At 45.6% G+C, this 16,946-nt stretch overlaps 2 protein-coding genes across 13 annotated transcripts in view; one reads left to right on the top strand and one right to left on the bottom strand.

The window, feature by feature from the left end:
* Positions 1-16,946, top strand: part of LOC138745850 (ATP-dependent DNA helicase DDX11-like) — a 190,721-nt gene that overhangs the window by 86,670 nt on the left and 87,105 nt on the right. For 4 of the 7 annotated variants that reach the window (XR_011346552.1, XR_011346551.1, XR_011346548.1 and 1 more), the window contains 2 exons: positions 6,539-6,733; positions 14,363-15,037. The exons of 2 other annotated variants lie outside the window; for them this stretch is intronic. The gene's annotated coding sequence lies outside the window, so the exon portion shown is untranslated. Of the gene's footprint in view, positions 1-6,538; positions 6,734-8,618; positions 8,841-14,362; positions 15,038-16,946 lie in introns of those variants that run through there. One more of the 7 variants, XR_011346549.1, reaches the window with a different exon arrangement.
* The window catches only part of LOC138745854 (aldo-keto reductase family 1 member C1-like), a 52,190-nt gene that overhangs the window by 9,483 nt on the left and 25,761 nt on the right, over positions 1-16,946 (bottom strand). For all 6 annotated transcript variants that reach the window (XR_011346553.1, XM_069903267.1, XM_069903265.1 and 3 more), the window contains 3 exons: positions 7,306-7,415; positions 4,059-4,224; positions 3,251-3,333 (listed from right to left, as the gene is read on the bottom strand). Coding sequence is in view for 5 of the 6 variants with exons in the window: in XM_069903267.1 (XP_069759368.1) it covers positions 3,251-3,333; positions 4,059-4,224; positions 7,306-7,415 (359 nt within the window). In the remaining variant the exon portion in view is untranslated. The remainder of the gene's footprint in view (positions 1-3,250; positions 3,334-4,058; positions 4,225-7,305; positions 7,416-16,946) is intronic.

Genomic DNA, 16,946 nt, shown 5'->3' with positions numbered 1-16,946 from the left:
ACCCAGGGCACACCCTGTTCTCAGTGCAGCCATCAGGAGGGAGGTATAGGTGCCACAAGACTGTACCACCTGGTTCAGGAACAGTTCATAGCCCTCCACATCAGACTCCCACAAGAAACTTGACCAGGGATTCTTTTAAGGACTTACTTTGCATATTATTTACTATTGAATATTCGTTCTCTGTATTCCACAGTCAGTTTGTTTTCACTTCATTTTTTGCTTACATTTCTCTCTTGTATATGTACATTTTATTCAGTACAGTTTTTTTTGCACTACTGATGAGTAGAAAATCTACCAGGCCCACAGGAAAAGTATTTCAGGGTTGTAAGTGATATTATGCATGTATTTTGAAAAGAACTCTGAACTTTGAACTAATTTGAGGAACAGGGAGCCTGAGCTGTTAACCATCCATTCTCAATCGGGCCCTATGCGGCACCCCTCCGCACCCCAAAGAGGGCCACAGCACATTTAAGTAAAAACCTCATTTTCTTTTCATCTCACAAAACAAACATTTTTATGCTTTTTATGTAGTTGGTATGAGAGAAGTATGGAATTAACCAAACCTTGACTGCTTCAAAGGGAAGGGGGGAACCCCCATAAACTTTGAGTCAAGACCGGTGGAGGGGATACAGCTGAAAAAAGTTGGATAGCTGCTGTGAAGGACCAAATAAGGGTCAAGGTCAGAAGTTCCTGGTCATACCTTTCCAGAGGAACAAGAAACTCATCAGTGTGTCTTTTATGAACAGAACAGAATAGAATTGTATTGACCACATAGAAAATAAAAAGGGAGGCCAATGACCGTCCAGGGCAGGGGTGTCAAACTCAAATTCACGGAGGGCCAAAATTAAAAACTTGGACTAAGTCGAGGGCCGACTAAATATTTATTGAAAATTTTCAACAACATCTGCATGTTTTCTCTTCTTTCAACATATGTAATGTTAAACTTTTTCTTATTAAAATAAATGTTTAATAATAGTTTTGGATAAACTCTTTCCAGAAGCATTAACAAATGAGAAATAAAATATTCAATAAATAATATTTCTCTATAGAGGATTTGTCAAATGTTGCTAGTGTGCTGTCGAATAGTAAAATCTGAGGGCTATTGAGAATGTGGGAGAATAACATGATTCCTGAAACAATCAAATGGGTGACTGATTGTGGGCATGAACTCTAGCAGGGTTATTTGCCATGCCCTTTTTCCATTGGTACTGATATCCTTTGATTTACACACTTTTCAAGTTTTATGCCTAATGAGCTTGTATCCAGGTGCAGGACCATTTTTAACCAGGAATATATTTATCACTGTGACATGAAACTATTGGAAGATCGTTTTATCCTGAGATTAAAGTTCATAATCCTTACTCAGGCCTGTGTGCGGGAGGGCGGGGTTTGCGGGCGATCGGGTTGGACAACGACAGTGCGGGGGCATCGGCTCTCGCTGCAGGGCGGGATCTCGGCGGATCAGCGGCCCCGTCACCGTGAGTCGCGGGTCGGCCTGTGGCAGGGAGGGGGAATGGGCAACGGTCCTGGCGAGGTCAGGCCCCCCCTGAGTTTCTGCCGGACCCCCCTTGACCTGCTGAGTTTCTGCCGGACCCCCCTTGACCTGCTGAGTTTCTGCCGGACCCCCCTTGACCTGCTGAGTTTCTGCCGGACCCCCCTTGACCTGCTGAGTTTCTGCCGGACCCCCCTTGACCTGCTGAGTTTCTGCCGGACCCCCCTTGACCTGCTGAGTTTCTGCCGGACCCCCCTTGACCTGCTGAGTTTCTCCCGGACCCCCCTTGACCTGCTGAGTTTCTCCCGGACCCCCCTTGACCTGCTGAGTTTCTCCCGGATCCCCCTTTGACCTGCTGAGTTTCTCCCGGACCCCCTTTGACCTGCTGAGTTTCTCCCTTCTGGTGTTTTTACGAGAACCACAGACTTTCGCTCATACATTGATGAGGGGGATCAAGGGCCAAACATTGTCAGGTACCTCTCTGCTGGATAAAGGATACGGTTTAACCCGCTGAGTTTCTCCAGTGTTGGGTTTTCACGAGGTAGAGTCAAAGGGCCGAAGGGCCTGTTTCTGATCTGTAATGTTCTACGGACCCTGCTCTTCTTTCCGTGCCGATGTCCCAAGACCTTTCCAGGGCAGTCTCCGCGCTCAGGACCGCGCTGGGATCCCGGTCAGCGGTGGAGGAGCAGGTGAGCGCGGCTAATCCCGATCCAGCCCATGCCACTCCCGAGATTGGCGGGGGGGTTCCACCCTACCTGCCCGACCAGCCTCGCTCTCCACGTGTACTCCGGGCACCCACCGCTGGTCTGGTGGGAAGGCGCAGGGCGGCCGGCGCCCCCATCGCCCGGCGGGGAGCCCCAATCTTCCCTCCGGCGTCCCGACTCCATCTGCAGCTCCAAGAAACGCTGTGCCACTGGGGTTCCGGGCGCTGGGAAGCGGTCTTGGCTTCCCTTGACACCGGCCAGGCCGCGCTGCGGTGGGGGGGTGGGCGGGGGACACGACACCGCGTTTATAAAACCACCCACCACTACTTTTCAAGGACCAGGATTTTTCTCTCTTTCTCTCACCCTGGGACACAGCGGTTACTGTGCATGTGCTATACTAGCACGGCGGCCAGCGGGCCACCTCTAATACATTTTTGATATCATCTTGCGGGCCAAATATAATTATATCGTGGGCCAAATTTGGCCCGCGGGCCAGCGTTTGACATGTGTGGTCCAGGGCACTGAAGAAGCTAATGAAACTCCAGCAGGGGCATGAGAATACATCAGAATAATTCAATTTTATGTCAATGCTCACAGAGGGAGAGAAGGGAAATTCAGAGATCCAGTGACAAGGAAATCAAAACTATAATAAAATTGAACAGTGAAGACATCTACGCAAGGTGCTGCCTCAAGAAGGCACCCAACATCATAAAGGACCCCCACCGCCTTAGACAGCACTTCTTCTCACTGTTGCCTTCAAGAAGAAGGCACGGAGACCTGAACACTAGGTTCAAGACAGTTTCTTCCCAACTTCTGAATCTCCCAGTTTTAAACTAATCATGAACTGCTCATGCACGACAAAAAAGACTGTTTGTGCTTTGGTAATATCACTTTCTTTCTTGCAACAGTGACTGTTTTACAATGTGTGTAATAATAAAAACTCACTTTTATCAAAACATCCAATAACTGTCGGTGATGAATAAACCTCAGATTGCCCTGTTCAGAGAGATCTTCGTCATTGAAGGAACAAAACATCAATTATATCTTTACTTACTGTTCAAGAGTTACGTATCGGATGCTCTTGTTTAATCCGTTAATGGTTTTCATCTCTTCATTAGTCAGTTCAAAATCAAAAATCTGTAACAACACCAGGATATTCTGTTTCAGCCAGATGTGGAAGTGCCCAGGAATACACACATTGTGATTTGCACACAAGGATGTTGATCATTTAACACTTCACCTTACAAGTAACTCTGTTGGTAAATTATACAGTAGAGAAGGCTATTTGGCTCAATAGTCAGAGCATAGAGCACAGAACAGAACAATAAAGGCTCTTCAGCCACAAATGTGTCAAAACGAAAGTCCAAAATTATACTCTTGCTGCTTGTACTGTGTGCTGATGAGTCTAACATTATAATCCTTGTGGAAGGAGCTACATAAATACAAGTTCGAATGAAAGGTCATCTTACTGAATGTTAATTTATAGAAAATATTGATCAGTTGAATGTTCCCAGCAGTCTTTTTTTTAAATTTCAGACACACAGGAGAGACTGGAACATGGAGCACAGAAAAATGAATCTGCTGGAGGAACTCAGAAGGCTGAGGAGCATCAGTGGGAGAAACAGACTGATGTTTTGGGCTGGAATCTTTCAAGTCTTGACGAAGAGCTCGGATTTGAAAAGCTGACCATTCCTTTTTCTCCCACTGATGCTACTTGACCCACTGAATTCCTCCAGTGGGGTGCATTTTATTTTAGATTTCTAACATCTGCCACATTTTGCACTTGAATTGTACATTTTACTAATGAACGATCAGTTGTTGTCCCAAAATTTAACTGTGCAAATATGAAAAAAAAACATTACCGCCATGTTCTGCTTCATGCGTCCTTGATTGAAACTCTTTGGAATAACCACCACACCCCGTTGCACTTGGTATCGGAGCACCACCTGAGCTACAGATTTATGAAGTTTATCACCAATCTTCTTCAGTTCCGGGTCATTCAGAAGGATGGGTTTTTCTGGACTGACACTGTATTGAGAAGTGAAATTAGAAAGATCATGAGGGTACTCAAAATCTTTCCAGCCCTCCCTCACACTATAAATGACAGTGAATGTCTTTCCTTTTATTTCAAGTGATACAAGGCACTTAACAAAATTGAGCAAGAATGTTCGCTCCTAATAAAGAGTTTCAAGCTGGGCAGAAAAGGGACGATTTATCCATGAATTTGTGGGAATTCCTATTATTGCAAAATTAGGAACTGCCTAAAAAAAACTTTAGGAAGCAGCTGTGAAAATAGAAAAGAAATAAATTGAAAGCTGAAAAGCGGAAATCTGTGAGGTGGGGAATGGATAGAGTGAGGCAAGTGTGCCCAGGAATACACACAAACCCAACTGCTTAACAAATTAAGGAGACAATAATGAAGAGAGGGAAGTGAGAGAGAGAGAGAGAGAAAGAGGAGGGAGAGGGTGGAGGTCATCTGGGTGACCCTGTTTGAGGGCAAAGGAGACTAGCAAGTGGAACTAGAAATGTCTCGCTCAAAGGAAAGACACAACATCTGTGACACTAGAAGTGTTCCCATTTCTCTCCTCACCTCTGCACATGGATTCAGCCTTCAAACTTTTAGAGTGTCTTCTGATTGAAAACAACTTCCTTCCTCTCATTTTCGAATGTGACTGTTGTGATCATGTGGACCCATACATCTGGCAGGAGCTGGATGAACAATTTAAATTGGTGCACTGTTGCCACAGTTTACACTGGACTTGTGTGCATCATGGTGTCCTACAGCATAGAAACAAGCCCACAGGGCCAGCTCATCTGTGCCAAACAATGTGCCCTGCTACACACCTCATTAGGCTCAAACCCCCTCCAATCCCTCCCATCTGTGTCATTATCAAAGTGTTGCCATTCCATATGTCCACCAACCTCTGAGCGAACAACTGTCCCCTTACATCTCAATCCCACCCCTTAGCTGATATACTTTCTCTTTTTTGACATTCTCCCACTCTAAGAAACTGACCATCACTATTCACCTTGTATATGGCCGTCATGGTTTTAAAGGGTTCAACAAGAAAGTCTGCAAATTCTGAGATTGAATGCAATACACAAGTGTGCAGGAGAAACTCAGCAGGTCATGCAGTATCCTTTATGTGCTATGGATGTTGCGTGACCTGCTAAGTTTCTCTAGCATGTTCATGATTTTATGGGCCTCAATAAAATCCTTTCTCCACTTCCTGCTCTGAGAAAAACAGCCAGGTTTTTCCAGTCATTCATGGCATCTGAATTTCCTAGAATCCACTTTGTAAACCTCCTCTGTACCCTTTCCAACTGTATAATATCCTTCCTATCACAAAACAGGACACAATATTCCAAGTGTGGTCTCATCAACATCTAGCATTACTTCAACATGATGTTCCAATACTTTTATTCAATGCCCTCACCGACCAAGGTCGCAAACATTCTCTTCATTGCTCTGTCGTTCAACATACAACCTCAAGGTTCCCAATCGTGTTCCAAGTTTTCCTTCTCCATTTGGGAGAATTGTGATCTAGTTGAAAGGGATCTTGCATTTCTTCAAGGAAACTTTAAGCTCAGTTTTAAATTTATTCCCTTTGTCCGTCTGGAATTATCTTCCCAAATCAAGGGTGTGGAACTTAGGGCACTGTTTTGGGCTTGATCCTCTGCTTGGGCGAACGAAGAACATATCCATGTGGATGATGGTGGTATTTGTTTGCTTGCCCTTCCTGTGGGGTCATAGTGTTCTTAAGCTTTGAGGTGCTCAGGCAGGGGGTCAAGATCTCAAAAACATCTAGGAGGGCAGCCCAGTAGATCACAAGTTTTCTGACAGGTTAAAAAGTCTGGGATCTTTATTTTAAGTGTGTATTTTCTGCAATTGGCCTTAGTTTGTGCTGGCATACAGAAGGCAATGGCAGATTTCATATCAGTGTTGATGAGGCTTCTTGGTGCTCTGGCAAACAGTGTCCCATGTCCCACAACTAAATATCAGTCACCCAGATTTGTAGCTTCATAGATTTATAGCTTATGCTTACAAATTCCCAGAGTTTCCCAACAAATCCATTCTCACTGGATCTGACTCACAGTAAACCAGATTGTATGAAGTCTTGGCTTTTGATTCTATGTGTGACTGAATACATGACCCAAGATGCTCTACATCACACATTTGTTTATTGTAACATCTGCAACTCCTCCGTTACTTCAGCCCATCTGCTACAAAATAAGAACTACCCACACTCCACAATGGGAAACTCTCCTGTTGACCATCTATGTGCAATTTTTGACCTTAAAAACCTGATACCAAATATTGATACTTCTCTTTCTCATCTAGATAGAGGTGCTGGACTAGAGACACCCCTTTGAGTGCTTTTATGGGGAGAACAAAGGAAATTAAATGTGGTGTATTTTGTGTACATGAAAAAGGAATCTTGAATCTTAAAGATCACAGAAGATGTCAAACAATATAGTTAATACCAAGCAGGACATAAACATCTGGAGGAACTCAGCAAGTCATGCAGCATCCAGGGTAAGTAAAAGGCAGTTGAATGAGAATAAGTTGGTGGTGGTTAGGGGAACAAAATGGAGGAGCACAGGCAAGAAGTTGCTAGGTGAATACAGGTAGGAGGGGAAGAAGGAGCCGAGAAAGATAGTTCTCTGATAGGATAAGGAAGGAAATGTGGTGGGGAGCTGGAGAAAGGAAGTCAGATGGATGGGGGAGAAGTGGGAGACTAGGGGAGATGTTAATGGAAATTGGAGGTCAATATTAATACCATCTGGTTGGAGACTGCAGAGATAGAATATACTATACAGTGTTATTCCTCCAATTTACAAGTGGCCTTAACCTGTCAGTACACGAGGCCATCAACGGACATCCCAGTGTAGCAATGAGGTGTGGAACTGAAGTAATTTGCCACTGGGAAGTTCATGCTGTTGCAGCGGATAGAACGAAGGTGCTCAACAAAATGATGTTTTAGTTTCCATCAAGTATCGTCAAAGTAGAGGAGGCTGTATCCAGAGCACCGAATACAATAAATGATTCATGAGACTATCAAATTACAGTAAACCCTGAGTTCAGGTTGTTGGTTACAAAGTACTTACAACTTTGAATAGTTTAATTTTCCCAAGGGACTGTAGCCCACCAGAACAATGTTGTTGTGCTGGCAGTACTTCAACAGCTTGTTTTGGTTAAAATAAGGATGGCATTCCACCTGTAAAGACCAAATACCACAATTATTCAAGCTTCTGTCACCTCTAGACCCTAATCAGTGTGGATTAGTAATAACATCTCCTCCATAATCTCCATCAGTACCAGAACACCACAGAGCTGTGCTCTTATCCCCCTGCTCTACTCGCTTTACACCTCAGTACAATACTGTTTACATATTTGCTGAAGATACCATAGCAGTGGCCTGTATAAATAGGGGAGATGAGTTAGCAAACAAAAAGGAGATTGAAAGCTTGGCTGAATAGTGTACTAACAACAACCTTTCACTCAATGTCACCAAAATCAAGAGGCTGATTGTAGACTTTAGGAAGTTAAAACCAGAGATGTACAATCCAAATGATTGTTGGGATCAAAGGTTATGAGCCATAATCTTGGAGGACCTAGCCTGGATCCAACATACCAGTGTCATTGTGAAGAAAGCACTTCAGCATCTCTACTTCCTTGGGTGTTTGCAGAAGTTCGATATGACATAGAAAACCTTGGCAAACTTCTACAGATGTGTAGTGGAAAGTGTGTTGACCGGCTGCATCATGCCCTGGAATGGTGGCACCAATACCCAAGCAGAAACTCATACATCTCAAGTAAAAACCTTCCCACCATCAAGAAAATCTACATGGAGTGCTACCATCAGACAAGAGCAACAATCATCAAGGATCCACACCACCCAGCACATGCTCTGTTCTCACTGCTGCCATTAGGAAAGAGGTATATGTGCCACAAGACTTGTACCACCAGGTTCAGGAACAGTTGCTACCCATTCATCATCAGACTCCTAAACAGCAGACTTAGACTCATTCAAAGACTCTTACTTTCCACATTTATGATGATGTAGTGGGCTGAGCAGCTGCATAGCACAATGGGATGAACCGTCGCCCATGCAGCTTGCCAAGCAGTGCTGCTGGCCTGGTCGCCGCTCACTCATCTAGCTGTTGGGGGGGAGGGGGGGGGCTGTGCACAGTGCTGCAGGCTGGGTCGCAGCACAATGGAGAGTTGGGTACTCACCTTCAAGATGGCGCAGGACACCTCTCATCTTTACTTTAAGACATGTGCCCTTCAGGTGACTAGCAGGCATGGGGCAATGTCACTTTCGTTCCCGTGGGTTCAGGCAGGGAGGGATTTAAAAGAGGAGGTAAATTCAAATAAAGCATCTTTGCTGACTAACACTGTGTCCGGTGTATTCATTTAGTAGCTCGACTGGAGTATTCACTACAATTGGTGACCCCAACTGCAAGATTCAGCCGAAGCTTGAATCCACAGTCAACATGGACACAACAACAGCTGCAGTTAACGCAGTAGGCATTCACTTGCCCCCTTTCTGGGTCCACCAGCCTTGAGTATGGCTGATCTAAGCTGAGACCCAGCTCCACCTTCATGGAATAACAGCTGAAGACACAAAGTTTTGGCTAAAGTAAGTGAATTTATTGGACACCCCCGAGGCATGCAGCTTTTGAATGTGGAGGGGCTAAGCAACAGGAATCTGCCCGATTTAATGAATGAAATGCTCAGGCTAGCAGATGGTCATTTTAATGGTTTTCTTTTTGAGACCTTATTCCTTGCGAAGCTCCAGGGTCACATCTTCATGCCAATAGCAAACACGGATTTCAGCCATCTCCATTACGTGGCCCGGGTGGCTGACAGACTCTACCGCACGCCAAGGCAAGAGTTTGCCCACAAATAGAGACATCTCCCGTGCCCTGCGTACCACCCATAGTTGTAGTTCAAACATAAAGGGACAAATGTATCAACAGGCACCGAGAATGGTGTTTTTAGCAATGCCAGTGGGGGTAAAATGCCCATAGATGGTGCCCTCGAGTGGCTACCGTGGCGGCAGTGGCAGGCCTGAATAGTTGTCGGAAACAACAAAGTCAGCTGCCGGTAGTGGCCTCGGCAGCTGGCACGAGTACTGGCCTCCTCTGTCTTCATGATGATGCTTATATACACAAATTTCTTGAAGACAGAGATGCTGAGCTCAATTTGCTCCCACCGATATACTTCAAAAGATGCACAAGCAATAGGGACTTGCCCTTCAAGCTGCGAACAGGACTTCCATCCCCAGCTTTGGCACATGATGCGTCTCAGTTAAGATAGGAGAGGCAGTGTTCCATTGGAATTTTATTTTGGCTTCCGTTGCACAGCCCATCTTGGGTGCAGATTTCCTACAGGCCCACGTGACGTTAAATGAAAGAAACTAGTCAACGCTACTGCTTTCCAAACATACCCTTTGATAAGCAGCAAATGATGTCTCCCTATTTGGGGTGCACTCTACGCACTGACACCTATGAAGCCCTGCTCAATGAATTTCCTGGTGTGTTCTCTCCTAAATTCAATTCCTCAACAACAGCCCATGGCCTGTTCCATTACATTAACTCCTTGGACCCGCTGATTTACGGCAGGTCGTTGTCTCCTGCCAGATAAACTACAGCAGGCCAAGGCAGAATTTACTGCCATGGAGGAATTGGGCATCATTCGGTGTTCCAACAGCCCCTGGGTATCACCATTATGCATGGTGCCCAAGAACACTGGTGGGTGGAGACCCTACGGCAACTACTGCAGGCTCAACAATATAACTACACCTGATAGATACCCTATTCCGCATATACAGGATTTCACTGCCTGCCTGCACAAGGTCGACCTCGTCAAGGGATATCATCAAATTCAAGTCCATTCAGATGGCATTCCCAAAACACCAATTTTAACTCCTTTCAGGCTTTTTGAATTCTAATAGCTAGATGAATTTGGACTCAACATCAACACTAGCAAATGCCAGTTTGGCAGAACCACCATCAATTTCCTAGGGCAGAAGATATGTTTCACTTATCCACCAAAGTGGATGCCTTACGTGCTTTCCTGAAATTTCCTGAAAGGAGTTCAGAAATTTCCTGAAAGGAGTTCAGAAATTTTTGGGCACGGTGAATTTCTATCACAGTTTCATTCTGGCAGCTGCTGACATTATTGGCCCACTATTTCAACTCCTAACCACAAAGCACAAAGTTACTTGGATCAGAGAGGCAGAGTTTGCGTTGGAATCTGCTCTGGTCATGCGATGCTCGTGCAACTTAATCTCACTGTCGCCCTAGAGCTCACCACAGACGCCTCTGATACAGCAGTGGGTGCAGTTCTCAAACAGTCCGTCAATGATCATCGGCAACCCCTGGCTTTCTTTAGCTGCCACCTCCAGCCATCGGAAATGAAGTCGAACACATTTGATCGAGATCTGTTGGTGTACCTGGCCACACAACATGAGGAAGGGGGAGGGATAGAGGGAGAGGGATAGAGGGAGAGGGTGAGGGGAAGAGAAGGAGAGGGAGAGGAAAGGAGAAGGAGAGAAAAAGTTAAATGATGGGGGAGGGATTATCTCTCTGAATGGAGAGGGAAGGGAACAGGGTGGGGAGGTGGAGAAAAGGAGACAGAGGGATTTAACAGAAACTGCAGAAGTAAATGTTAATGTCGTCAGGTTGGAGAGTGCCCAGACAGAATATTAAATGTTAAACCTCCTCTGGGTAGCCTCTGTTTTACAAAGCACGAGGCCATGTTACTTCAGTGGACAGAGTTAAGGTGCTCAGCGAGATGATCTCCCAGTTTGTATCTCATCTCTCACATGTAGAGGAAGCCACAACAGGAGAATCAGATGCAGTAGATTCATGCGTTGTTTCACTTGGAATGACTGTTTTGGGCCCCGAATAGTGGTGAGGGATAAGGTGTAGGATTTCTTGCAGTCACAGGGATAGGTACCAAGGGGATGGCAAGTGGGAAGGGATGAGTGGACAAGGGAGTCCTGGAGGGAGTGGTCCTTGGAGAAAGCAGACAAGGCAGAGAGAGGAAGATGTGTCTGGTGGTGGGATCAAGTTGTAGGTGATGGAAATTGTACAAGATAATACATTAAATATGACGACTTGTGGGGTGTTAGGTGAGGACAAGGGGAATCCTGTGTTGCTGTGTATCGGGGCAGAGGGGGCCAGGGCAGACATGCAGGAAAAAGAGGAGATGTGGGAGAGGGCTAAGTTAATAGCAGAATAGGGGAAGCTACATTTTTTTTAGAAAATCTTGGATTGGTAGAATCGAAGTCCTTGTAATGGGAGTAGATGCAATGGAGGCAGAAGAACTGAGAGAAAGAAATAGAATTCTCACAGGGGACAGCGTGAGAAAAGGTATAGACGAAGTAACTGTAGGTTTGTAGAAAAAATCTGTAGAGTTGGTCTCCACAGATAGAGACAGAAAAATAGAGAAAGGGGAGAGTGTAGCCAGAGATGGACCAAATGAATTTGAAGTCAGGGTGAAAGTTAGCAGCAAAGTGGATAAAGTTGACAAGCTCATCATAGGAGCAGGAGTTTTAATTTCGAGCCTGTGCTGCCAAATTATATCCAAATACCTATAACCTCAGTATGTTTTGAACAGTGGGAAGAAACCAGAGCATGCAGAGGAAACCCATACAGACATTGGGAGAATGTAGAAACTCCTTACAGACTGCATCAGGTTTGAACCCTGGTCACTGGCTCTGTTACAGCGTTGCGTTAACCACTACACTCAGCAGGCCAATCTTGGTGCATCTTGATACTTTGTGTATCTTGCATACTTGTGTATCAAGCAAAAATGTCATTACATCTGTACCTTGTACTTGGGTATATGGCAATAAACTCTCATCTCAGCGTCTTCTAAATCTTACGTAGTGTCCTCTCTGGTCACACAACTTTTTTGAGGAGAAACTTTCTACCCAAGCCCCTCATAATTTTGGATACCTCTATTAGATCCCCACATAACCTTCTCGGATTTGAGGAAAACAAATTCAGTCTACTTCTTCACAACTGAAACATTCTAACCCAGGCCCTCACAATCTTGGTTGATTTCTCCTACACCCTCTCCAGAGGAATCCTTTCCATAGTGTGGCAACAGAATGTACACAGCACTTCAGCTGTGACCCAAGTAACATTTTATATATAACCTCCCTGTTTTCATATTTTATTTTCAGACTGAGGAAGGCAAGTTGAAAGCACAAGCCTTTTCAACAACTTTATCCACCTGTACTGCTGTTTTCAAGATCTCTGAACTTGTGCATCAAGGTTCCTCCATTCCTCAGTAACTCCTAGGATCCCGCCATTCACTGTCTTTACCCTTGTCCTTCCAACATACCTAGCACACACCCTTTCAGGTACAAATTCCATCCTCCATTGCTATATCTATCTTGGAGTTTAGAAGGATGAGGGGGTGGGGATTGAATTTCATTGAATTCTACCCAAATAAAAGGGCTGAATAGAGTGAACGTAGAGAAGGCGTTTCCAGTCATGGGGAAAGTCTAGGACCAGAGGGTACAACTTCTGAACAAAATGTTGTCCCTTTAGAACAGAGATGAGGAGATATTTCTTCAACCAAAAGGTGGTGAATCTGTGGACTTTGTTGCCACAGATGGTTGTGGAAGCCAAGTAATTGGGGATATTTAAAGTAGAGGTTTTTGATTAGTTAGGGTATTAGAGATTACAGGAAGAATGCAAGAGAATGGTGTTGAAAGGAAGAATGGATCAGCTACAATTTGAGCAAATATGGGCCAAATGGCCTAATTCTGCTCGCTAGTCTTATAGTATTTAATATTGTTATAGATCAATCCATACCAAAAGTGCTACCTTGCCTCAGTCTGGACACAAATTATTTTATTATAAGAGAAGTTGTGAATTAAACTTGCAATTCACAGCAAATATCCCTACATCTTAGACCGTGACCATAAGATGTACAAGCGGAAATAGCCCATTTGGCCCAGTGAATCTGCCCCACCATTTCATCATGGCTGATTAACTATCCTTTTTAACCACATTCTGCCTTCTCACTGTGATCCTCAATTCCCTTCATAATCAATTTACCTACCTCTGTCTCAAATATTTCCAATGACTTGGCCACCACAGCAACAAATTACATAGATTTACCACTCAATGGGTCAGAAATTCCAATTCCTTGATGGCAGGCAGGCCAGTAGCATTTTTCTCCCGCATCCTGGATGGTCCCGAGGTACGTCACCTCTCGGTCGAGAAGGAGGCCCAAGCGATTGTTGAGACGGTGCGCCACTGGCGACATTACCTGGCTGGTAAACGGTTTACCCTGCTGACTGACCAGAGGGCCGTGGCCTTCATGTTTAATATTAAACAGTGGGGTAAAATCAAAAATGACAAGATTCTTAGGAGGAAGATCGATCTCTCCACCTATAATTACAGCATCTTGTACTGACCTGGTAAACTCAACGATTCCCCAGAAGCCCTATCCCGGGGGACGTGCGCTAGGCGCATCTTGACCGCCTCCAGACCCTCCACGACAGTCTGTGCCACTTCAGAGTCACAAGGTTATACCACTTCATCAAGTCTCGGAACCTTCCGTACTCTGTTGAGGACGTCAGGTCCATGACCAGACGCTGTCAGATCTGCGCTGAATGTAATCTGCAGTTCTACCGACCCAAAAAGTAACATCGGCCACACACCCTTTTGAATGGCTCAGTGTCGATTTGAAGGGCCCTCTACCCACCACAAATAGGAATGCCTTCTTCCTGACAGTGGTGGTTGAGTTCTCCAGGTACCCCTTTGCTATTGCCTGACCGGATATGACCTCGACGATGGTAATCAAGGCACTGCACAGTATCTTCACCTTGTTCGGGTACCCCAATTACATCCACAGCGATCGGGAGTCCTCGTTCATGAGTGAGGAACTGCAACAGTATTTCCTGGCCAGAGGCATAGACACCAGCAGGACCACCAGCTGTAACCCCAGGGGTAATGGCCAGGTGGAAAGGGAGAACATCACCATCTGGAAGGTGGTGCTCCTGGCCCTTAGGTTCAAAAACATGCCGGTGTCCCACTGGCAGGATGTTTTGCCCGAAGCGCTTCACGCTATCTGATTGCTCCTGTGCACCGTAACTAATACCACCCCGCATGAACGCTTGTTTGGTTTCCCTAGGAGATCGCCGAATGGTTCCTCCATTCCTCCTTGTCTGGCAATAACAGGGTCGGTCCTACTACAGAGACACGCAAGGGGCCATAAGACTGATCCACTGGTGGAAGCGATACACCTTGTACACTCCAAACCTCAATACGCATTTGTGAGATACCCTGTTGGCCACGATGACACTGTCCCTATCTGAGACCTGGCGAGGGCCGGAGATCAGCATCCACCCCACACAGGAGTGCAATACTGGAGGTCGAGCCGCTCAGCATCTCCAGGAGTCGATCCTCTGGGAGACATCAAACCCCCCCCACCTTCCTCCCGGGAGACCTCAATTATCACCCCAACCCAGACTGTTTCCCCCCCACCCGGGTCCGCTTACCCTCCCGAACAGCAGAGCATGGACATGCCTGCCCCCTGTCAGTCCCACAGAAGGAGGAAGTCGCCTGTGCGGTTGAACCACTAGTTAGATTTTTAAAAAATTGTTGAGTGTCGAAGAGGGGGTGGAGTTTCTGCTTAAAAATAGGGGGTGAATGTAATGGTATGGACTGTATGTACTCATTGGCTGACACTCTCCCCTGGACTCCTCCCTGTGACCTAAGTCATAAAGGTCGAGCCACCTCTCCCTTCCCTAGCTTGGATCCGGGCCAGCTCAAGTTTTGTGTACAATAAAGCCTATCGTTCCCCTCAGTCTCTGTCTTTGTAATTATTGGGGTAACTGGTAGTGCCCAACAGACTACAGCCAAGGAACTCCTGCAATTATGTGCTCGACTGAGAATGCTGGTCTTTCTCAACCAATTTTCTTTTGAGCTACTTGTCACCATCAAGTAAGTTTTCTCGAGCCCTATGGATTTTGTTAGCCAGCAATCCTTAACTTTTTCGTTTGGCAATGATCTAGCTAGTACTCTGCTCAAAGTTTATGTGCCCCCTATGGAAGCAAGGGTCTGCCCAGTATAGATTGATCAATTTTAATTAATGTCCACATATACTTTGCTGCTATGTGTAAGAATGCAGAGAGGATCGTAAATACTTCAAGTGTAGGGCCTCAGCCTGCTAGTAAATCTCCCTTAGCTTTGGGTTCTCCAGATTATGTGACAAAGCTCAGAAAGATAAAATGTACAAGCCAGATGTTTAGAGGTATGCGTCTCCTTAATGTGAAAACAGGATGTTCTGCCTTTACATCTCACACAAGTCATCTCTTAGGTACAATGAAGAAGTGTAAACTATACATGACCAAATTATACTGGGTTCCAAATATTAGTTTCTTATCTTTGGATAGAAAAAAGGCTCAGAATAACAGGGACTGAAATATCTCTTGGGTCCCACTAAAAGAGTTGTAAATGGCTGATCAAAACAAATGGTTTCAGAATGCTGGTGCCAGAGTCAGGAAAAAATGAGACAAAGACAGGGACCAGCTTAAACACTGGCTGAGATCAAAGACAGAGAACTGTATATAGGCAGAAGATTCTGTCCATTTGGCAGGCTTAACTACTGCAGGACACTCTGTATTAACTGCATTCTCAAGTTTTGGAAATCAAAATGTTGCTTTTAATAAGGTATGTTTCTGAAATTTGTTTTGAGGCTTGAAAGTCATTGAAAATTTAACACCCCTCCCCTGTGAAGCAATCAAGTTTAGTTGTTTTTTATCTGTACTTCTTTGCTACCAATTATATTAAAACATTTATGTTATGCAAGATGAAAAGAAAACAAGGCTTTTACTGTGCGAGTAACAATTTTGGATTGAGACTCCAGAACAAACACACATAGGAAATCATTCTTATTGAACATATAGGAAAGAAGAAAACATGAAAACTCCCTGACTTACGACCATAATTGGGAACAAAGGATCAGTTGTATCTCAAAATGGACACAAGTCAGAATTTTGACCATGTGCATGCAGTACTGAAGTCTTAAAACAAACTTTTAAAATCAAATGTATTTGACAAACGATAATAGGGATACAGGGTATGCAAGAGCAAAAATGGGCACACTACTTTGTAAGTCGGCATCCTGGAGTCCATAGGCGGGGTGAGGCCATTTGATTCCTGTGAGCATGCATGATGGGTTCATGTAATGGAGTTCGGTTGATGCATGTGTGAGAGTAAAGCATCCTGACAATATTGAATTTGTGCCCTTAACATGGACATAAAGAGAGAGAATGTTCTCTCTTTCGAGAGAGAGAGATAGAGGGAGAGGGCGGGCGAGCAAGGGTGGGCGGGGGGGGGGGGGCGGGGCGGAGGGCGGCCGGGGGGGGAGCGGGGGGCGGAGGGCGGCCGGGGAGGGGGGCGGCGGCCGGGAGACGGGGAGAGAGACGGGGAGAGAGACGGGGAGAGAGACGGGGAGAGAGACGGGGAGAGAGACGGGGAGAGAGACGGGGAGAGAGACGGGGAGAGAGACGGGGAGAGAGACGGGGAGAGAGACGGGGAGAGAGACGGGGAGAGAGACGGGGAGAGAGACGGGGAGAGAGACGGGGAGAGAGACGGGGAGAGAGACGGGGAGAGAGACGGGGAGAGAGACGGGGAGAGAGACGGGGAGAGAGACGGGGAGAGAGACGGGGAGAGAGACGGGGAGAGAGACGGGGAGAGAGACGGGGAGAGAG

This window comes from Narcine bancroftii, chromosome 11, assembly GCF_036971445.1.
Source record: "Narcine bancroftii isolate sNarBan1 chromosome 11, sNarBan1.hap1, whole genome shotgun sequence".
NCBI lineage: Eukaryota > Metazoa > Chordata > Chondrichthyes > Torpediniformes > Narcinidae > Narcine > Narcine bancroftii.
Note: the sequence above shows the minus strand (reverse complement) of the source record. Positions and strands in the feature narration are given on the sequence as shown.